Below are 8,377 nucleotides of genomic sequence, written 5' to 3' on the forward strand. Positions count from 1 at the left end.
TAAATCTAGTCTTAAGAATACATCAGAGCAGCCAGGTGTGGTGGCTCACGCCTGTAATCCCAACGCTTTGGGAGGCCGAGGACGGTGGATCACGAGGTCAGGAGTTTGAGACCAGCCTGGCCAAGATGGTGAAATCCCGTCTCTACAAAAAATACAAAAATCAGCCAGGCACGGTGGCAGGCGCCTGTAATCCCAGCTGAGTTGGGAGGCTGAGGCAGGAAAATCGCTTGAACTGGGGATGCGGAGGTTGCAGTGAGCCAAGATCATACCATTGCACTCCAGTCTGGGCAACAGAGCAAGACTCTGTCTCAAAAACAAACAAACAAAAAAATGCCTTTCTATAACAGAGAATGAATAGCCACAATCAAATAATTTCCTGAAAGTCAGTATTTTCAATTACAAATTTCACTGTCAACAGTCACCAAAATCACTAACTTCGCACACAGTGTCACTAAGCCTCAATCATCTCGTACTTTAAAGTCTTCTAAATTTGGGGAGGAGGGTGGAAAAAAATAAAAATAAAAATAAAGTCTCCTAAACTTGATTTCTGTGGCCAGTTTCAACCCATTTCAGGTACTTCCTCCTTCCTTCCAAACAGTTATTATCCAAAAAGATATAACCAATCACATCACTTCCCAGATTAAGAACTTTTCAAACATCTTATGGTACTTCTCCAGACTCAACTCCAAACACCCCATGGTCCAACCACAATGAACTTCTATCCATGCCATTCTTTTCAGCAAACACCTACTCATCCTTCAAGATTCTGCAAAATTTCCTTGAAGCTGATGTTATAAGGGCTTGTGTTAGATTTTAATCCCGGCCCCACCACTTATACAGTTGAGAAACTTATCATCAATAAAATCGTAATATTTCAGTTTTGAAGATTAAATATACAAACATAAAATCCACTCAGTACTTTAACTTTCCCTTTTTTCAGTTCTCCCAAGTAGAACTGGTTGGTTCTTTATTCTCACTGAAGTCTGATCAGCCCTCTAGTATACAATTAGTACATTATAACTCACCTGTTAAAACGTTTGTCTTCCAGTTAAGCTAAGTTTCCAGGAGATATTTATGTCTTACTTCTGTATATGGAGCACAAAGCTTGCCACAGAGTAGACGCTTAAAACGTGTTTCCTCAATGAATTCAAGCTGCTCTCTGAAACCCCAGACTTTAGCTGAGAGCAAATTCTCTAATTTCCATCCTTCTTTTTGCAAAAAGGTAAAGGGAGGGAGGGGGAAGGAATGATAAGAAAAATGCCTATGTCACTATCGCTTCTACTTTTCTCTTTAATCAGTTAGGTATTCTATTGGAGGGTTTTCCCTCTTCTCTAAGCACTCCAACAATATGACATGTCTGCCACAGCCACATCCAGTTTATTTCTCCCCTCTCCCTTGTCCTCAAATGTGATTAACTGCTTTATACTGTTGATCCTATCATCATAATTTTTCAACCTCTCTTCCTCACTTATGCCACTCGTTTAAATGCTCATTAATTTTGTCTAAAGTCTTATTATAGCCAGGCTTTAATAAGTCTGCCTCCTTCAACTGTTATCTTGCTGCCAGATTCATCTTCATGTAACTTCACTGCTCCAAAACTTTCAATGACTTACAATTATCTACAACTCAAGTGCCCCAGAACTTGACCCCAAACCACATTGCCGTAATTTCCGGCTGCCCCTCTTCATGAATTCCACATTACAACCAAACAACCAAACTGTAACACTCGAAACTCCCTCTACACTACCCACTATTAAATACTTTCCTACCTCCACACCTTTGACCGGCAAGTCCAACCTTCAGCCCTCCTGTCCTGCCTGAATGCAACCTTTCCTTCAAATCCCCATTTAGCTGTGGTTGCCTCTATGAAGTCTCCCCCTAATTTCCTACAAATCTCTCCCCTCCTGTACTGACACTGCAGCTATTAGTCCTTAATCTTTACTTCTTGTTTCTTTTTTTTTTTCTGAGATGGAGTTTTGCTCTCAAAGGCTGAGTGCAGTGGCATGATCTTAGCTCACTGCAACCTCTGCCTCCCAGGTTTAAGCAATTCTCCTGCCCCAGCCTCCTGAGTAGCTGGGATTACAGGCGCCTACCACCGCGCCCAGCTAATTTTTGTATTTTTAGTAGAGACAGGGTTTCACCATATTGGCCAGGCTGGTCTTGAACTCCTGACCTCAGGTGATCTACCCACCTTGGCCTCCCAAAGTCCTGGGATTACAGGTGTGAGGCACCGCGCCTGACCTATTTCTTGTCTCTTTCTTTCAGCATTCATCATCTTCCCTGTGTAAGTTATGTGTAGACACACAGGGCCTCTGCCAATTTACATGCCTCCACAGAACTTAGCCGAGGACCTTATACATCAGAGATACTAAGTAAAAATTGTTCATAGTCGGCCGGGCGCGGTGGCTCAAGCCTGTAATCCCAGCACTTTGGGAGGCTGAGACGGGCGGATCACAAGGTCAGGAGATTGAGACCATCCTGGCTAACACGGTGAAACCCCCTCTCTACTAAAAAATACAAAAAAACTAGCCGGGCGAGGTGGCAGGCGCCTGTAGTCCCAGCTACTCGGGAGGCTGAGGCAGGAGAATGGCGTAAACCCGGGAGGCGGAGCTTGCAGTGAGCTGAGATCCGGCCACTGCACTCCAGCCTGGGCGACAGAGCGAGACTCCGTCTCACAAAAAAAAAAAAAAAATGTTCATAGTCTCCGTAAATTGTTGGTTATGATGTGGACTCTATTAACAATGTCATCATACTTTCTTACCAAGCTGGCTAACAAAATCCACTCCTTTTACAAAAAGGTAATGTTAGAAAGAAACTAAAAGGTACAGTCTAATCCCATCTCCACTACTGGTTTCTTCAATTAAGCATAAGAAGTTTTTACATTAAGTGGAAGCCTGTATTGTTCTGGAGAGAGTCGACAAGGTAGAAAGGCACCTTTCGGTAGCTTCCACTTTAGTCCTAATTCACTGACCCTTTGAGGTCACAGGGAATAGATATTATCCTTTACTCACATAGGTTTCCATATTTAAAGTGTTGTTTCACAGGTAATCATCATATAAAAATGTAACAGAAACCCATATTCTGAGCATCTTGCTAAAATAAATTTATCAGTTTTTCTCACATCTTCAGTTTTGTTTTTTTTTTTTTTGAGACGGAGTCTCGCACTGTTGCCTGGACTGGAGTGCAATGGCGTGATCTCAGCTGGCTGCAACCTCTGCCTCCCTGGTTCAAGTGATTCTCCTGTCTCAGCCTCCCAAGAAGCTGGGATTACAGGTGCCTGCCAGCATGCCTGGCTAATTTTTTGTATATTTAGTAGAGACGGGGTTTCACTATGTTGGCCAGGCTGGTCTTGAACTCCTGACCTCATGATCTGCCTGCCTCAGCCTCCCAAAGTGCTGAGATTACAAGTATGAGCCACCGCACCCAACCCCTTGGTTTTAATTCATAATTACAGAAAACTAAAACAAGATTTCTAGAGACTGACATTTTCACCAAGCTTTCAAACTTCTCACCAACTAAGCAATTCTCTATGTGATAAAATCCACCCAGCTCACTTCGCTCCAGGTACACCCCAAGAATCTTTCTGGCTTTTCTCTCTTTTTGCCTTAGAAAAGCTCATATACTGTCTCTCTCTGCTGCCAAATGTGGCATACTTGGATTCTTCCATTCGGAGACACTCAAATACACTGTATTGGAAGTCAGCCTATTATCTATCTCCAAATCTAATCTTTCTCAAAGTCATCATTTTTAGTGGTGTTCTGGTTTTTCAACTCTCTCAGTTGCAAAACATGGAATTCACCTAAATTTTTTTCCTTTTTCACCATTAAAGTTTACCTTTTCTTTGATTAATCCTCTTTATTTACTTTTATACTGCTTACACTCTCAGCAAGGCACTTATTTACCTCAAACCTACATTTCTGAAAGTGGCCTTCAAATTTGTGGTTTCTATTTCCTCCAAATGATGCAGCATATTAATCTCTTGTCACTTTATTTTCCTGCTCAAAAAACTATTAGGAGCTGGGTGCAGTGGTTTACGCCTGTAATCCCAGCACTTTGGGAGGCTGAGACGGGCGGATTACAAGGTCAGAAGATTGAGACCATCCTGGCTAACATGGTGTAACCCGTCTCTACTAAAAATACAAATTAGCCGGGAGTGGTGGTGGGCGTCTGTAGTCCCAGCTACTCGGGAGGCTGAGGCAGGAAAACGGCGTGAACCCAGTAGGCAGAGCTTGCAGTGAGCCAAGATCGCGCCACTGCACTCGAGCCTGGGAGACAGAGTGAGACTCCATCTCAAAAAACAAAAACAAAAACAAAAACAAAAAACAAAACCCGATTAAATAGGTGCAAAAGTAATTGCAGTTTTTGCTGTTACTTTTAATGGCAAAAACTGCAATTACTTTTGCATCAACCTAAGTCCCTCATAGATGATGGAGACTATAGCAATAATCTGAACTTCTCTAAGCTAGTATTCTCTAGAATACTCTGAATTTCTCATCTGACTTTCAGGGATAATAACATATAACATTTGCCAAGAACTTACCATGTGCCAAACATTGTTATGCATTTTCCTTGTGTTACTTCACTTATTCCTCTCAAGAGCTCTCTGACGTAGTCTCTACTATTATGCCCCATTTCATGGATGAGTGAATTGGTCAAGGTCACAATGTCAGTAAAAGGCAGAGCCAGGATTTAAACTGAGATAGACTTCAGCATCTGAGGTCTCAACCCTGAAGACGAAATGACTTCATCCTGCCTATCCTGGTACAGCATTCTGCTACCATCTGCCCTTTCTTCTCTCTCTCCTGAAGATACTATAATAAAATTTGCTGCTATATTGTTTTTATGAATCCCTTCTTTGCAAGTTCTACCCATCGCCTAAGGCTTAACTCAAACCCTACTTCCTTGAAAACTTCTCTACTTCCCTCTGAACAAAGACCTCCCCCTTTCCGGAATGTCTAATTCATTGTTATTGTCAATACCATTTAATATTCCCTCGATGCTTCTCATTAACTAGACCTTAAACTCCTTAATGAAAAAGTATCCTTTTCTCCATCCTGCTGCCTATATACCAATACAAAGTAGAGAAGGAAACGAAAAGAGTAAATGTTTTGCCAGGCGCGGTGGTTCACACCTGTAATCCCAGCACTTTGGGAGGCTGAGGTGGGCAGATCACCAGAGGTCAGGAGTTCGAGACCAGCCTGACCAACATGGAAAAACCCCGTCTCTACTAAAAATACAAAATTAGCTGGGCGTGGTGGCACATGCCTGTAATTCCAGCTACTCAGAGGCTGAGACAAGAGAATCGCTTGAACCTGGGAGGCAAGAGGTTGCAGTGAGCCAAGATCGCGCCATTGCACTCCAACCTGGGAAACAATGAGCCCTACAAAAAGTTCCACCGCCTACTCTCTTGCTGAGGTACTGTGTGCTAAGTTTATTTCATTATCGAAGATACTCAATAAATAATGAATTGTTAGAATTTTTTAAATCAATGACATCATTTCTCCTTCTACAGTACTTAAATGTCAGATGAGGTCTCTACTATAGTCACAGAATGTAAGGTCCATGTGAACAAGGATCTTTTGACTTATTCACTATTCAAGCCCCAGCACCTAAAACATCACTAAGCACACAGTAAGTTCTGAGAAATATTTACTGAAAAAATATTTACTTGCCCTTTTACTGTCCTGTATCTTCAAATTTTTCTGAAAGTTTCCAAGATGTGAATACATACCGCATTTACAACTCACAAATATTTCTATATTGAAAATGAAGAAAAACACTCGAAAGTGAAAAAGATCTTGATTAAACCTAATACATATATCATGATTCAAACCAAGAAGACTTTCCTAACTGTCCTACCACCCAACACTCCAACCTCACCTTCTCTCACTCCTTAACGGGCACCCTCCCTATATGATACACCATACAAACTCAAAGCTGCTTGCTTCTTCACAGACAGCCATCAGCCATCAAGTTTTTTTTTTCTTTTTGGGACGGAGTCTCACTCTGTCATCCAGGCTGGAGTGCAGTGGCGCAATCTCCACTCACTGCAAGCTCCGCCTCCCGAGTTCACGCTATTCTCCTGCCTCAGCCTCCCGAGTAGCTGGGACTTCAGGCGCCCGCCACCGCGCCCGGCTAATTTTTGTATTTTTAGTACAGACGGGGTTTCACCGTGTTAGCCAGGATGGTCTCGATCTCCTGACCTCGTGATCCGCCTATCTCGGCCTCCCAAAGTGCTGGGATTACAGGCGTGAGCCACGCGCCCGGCCACCATCAAGCTTTTCCTTACATAGTCGTTCGCTTTGTCTGGGACGCCCTTCCCCACCTTCTCATCCAGTCCTTGCCATCCTTAACTCAGGATCTTCCAAGAAGCCCTCCTTTGATAGCTAGACTAGCGTACACCTTGAGGACCTGCAGGCTGAAATAACCTAGCTGCACATCTCTATTCCAAATGGACTGTAAGCTTCTTCAGTCAGAGTAGCCAGACACAAATCACTCAGGTTGGGAAGCTGTTAATTCATGCCTCCTCCTCCCCAGCACTCCTCTCCCCCAGCACAAATTCACCAAATGAAAAAGATGTGGAGAAAAGCTTAATGCCACCAAATGTCAAACTATTATTATAATGCATAAAAATATAGTGAGTAAAAGTCATTCTGTGGCTACCAACACTTGCCTCCACAATAAAGGACTCGAAGTGGGTAATCGGCATCTAACTTGGCACTGTTCCTTGAGTCTCCTTTGCAATCAGCCCCGCTGGATTCAGAAATGTCAGCAGCCATTTCACAAACCTGTAAGCAAGGAAAATAACACACCCTCATTATTTTACAATCAAGACCCCAGAAGAATAGCATTCCTCTCAATAGAAATCCCCCCAGCCCAAAGCTGTTTCAATTTTGCTGTTGAGTGGGGGATACAAGCTGCATTCGACTCATAAAATATGAGCAATCCCAGGCACAAGATCTCCTTGGTCCACAGATCTACAGGGAAGGAAGCAGCAAATGGACCATGAAGGATGGGGCAGAGGGACTCACTAGTAAAAAAGAGGAAGCAATGGGGAAGGAAAGATGGGGTGAGTACCCTAGGCAGACACGGAGCAAAAAGGTCTGAGGGTGGTCTGGGAGGGATGCAAACTGCAGTAAGAGAGAAGGGCTACAAAGGTGCCGAATGCAGAGGCTGGAAATGCCTAGGAACAAGGGGTGGGTCATCAGAGGACCCCGGGGTGCACGGTGTGGGGGCAGCTAAACGCCACGGGAAGGGCCTGGGGACTCTAAAAAGGGCATGAGAGGGGGCGGGGTGACCAGAGCCTAAGGAGGATGTGAACAGAAAAGGAAGACAGAATGTAAGAGCACTGAGGGGACCAGGGCGACCAGGTCTGAGGCGAAGGAGCAACCCCGGGGACACCAGAAGGGGGCCTTGTGGGCGGGGGTGTGGAGACGCCCGGCCCGGCCCCCTTCCGCCAGGCAGCATCTCAGCTTCCCCCACACTCTCTACGAGCTTCTCGGGAGCGGGAGAAGCACTTGGTGTCGTTACCCAGGCGGTCGCACAGGCCCCGCCGGCTCCGCTCCCGCCGCTATCGCCAGTTGAACCGACACATGCAACTCGTCTCCCCGGCCAGGGCCGCCCGAAAGCCAGTCCGCCAGCAGCGCTCCCGCGAGACAATGAGCCTTTATCGCGGGACTCCGACCGCCGCTGGGCGGATGTCGCGAGAAGCCGGAAGACGGGGGCGGAGAAAAATTGGGGAGCATGCGCCTTGCGCTCCAGGGCGGGGGCGTGGCCAAGAGGCCAAGAGGCCAAGAGGTGGGCCGCCGGTAGGCGGTGCTAGTCACCCGTTGGAGAAGATGAATCCTCGAGATGGGCGCGCCGAGGGGAACGCGACTTGGAAACGCAGAGAGTGCACGTGAGTCAGAAATGACTCCCTATTAATGAGCCGGAGGATCATCGCCCCGGTGTCTGCGGTGCATCCTGGAGTTCTGACTAACCTCCAACTACTGCATAAATCACTCCTGTGAGGGGAGATCGCAGCCGGATAGAGCTTTTGGTTGCATTTTAACACCATACACTAAATTAAAGGAATGTTTTCTCCCTCCCTCACTTCCTTCCTCCCTTCCACCCTCCCTTCCTTCTTTCCTTCCTCTCTGCCGGATAGAGCGTGTGGTTGCATTTTAACACCATACACTAAATTAAAGGAATTCTTTCTTTCCTCCTTTTCTCTCTTTCTTCTTTCTTTTTCTTTCTTTCTGTCTCTGCCTCTCTCTTCCCCTTCCCTCCCTCCTTTTCTTCCTTCTTTCCTTACTTCCTCCCTCCCCCTTCCTTTCTTCATCCTTTATGTGTTGACAGGGTCTCACTGTCACCTAGGCTGGATGGAGTGCAGTTGCAC

General features: G+C 45.3%; 1 protein-coding gene across 1 annotated transcript in view; it reads right to left on the bottom strand.

Annotated features, from left to right (window-relative positions):
- DENR (density-regulated protein) overlaps positions 1 to 7,939 on the bottom strand; it is a 25,126-nt gene extending 17,187 nt beyond the window's left edge. Inside the window, exons 1-3 of the mRNA XM_011948586.1 lie at positions 7,877 to 7,939; positions 7,531 to 7,755; positions 6,674 to 6,788 (exon numbers count right to left, since the gene is read on the bottom strand). Coding sequence (XP_011803976.1) covers positions 6,674 to 6,788; positions 7,531 to 7,755; positions 7,877 to 7,939 — 403 coding nt within the window. The remainder of the gene's footprint in view (positions 1 to 6,673; positions 6,789 to 7,530; positions 7,756 to 7,876) is intronic.
- Positions 7,940 to 8,377: the final 438 nt, after the last annotated feature.

Source organism: Colobus angolensis, unplaced genomic scaffold (assembly GCF_000951035.1).
Source record: "Colobus angolensis palliatus isolate OR3802 unplaced genomic scaffold, Cang.pa_1.0 Scaffold28, whole genome shotgun sequence".
Taxonomy (NCBI): Eukaryota; Metazoa; Chordata; class Mammalia; order Primates; family Cercopithecidae; genus Colobus; species Colobus angolensis.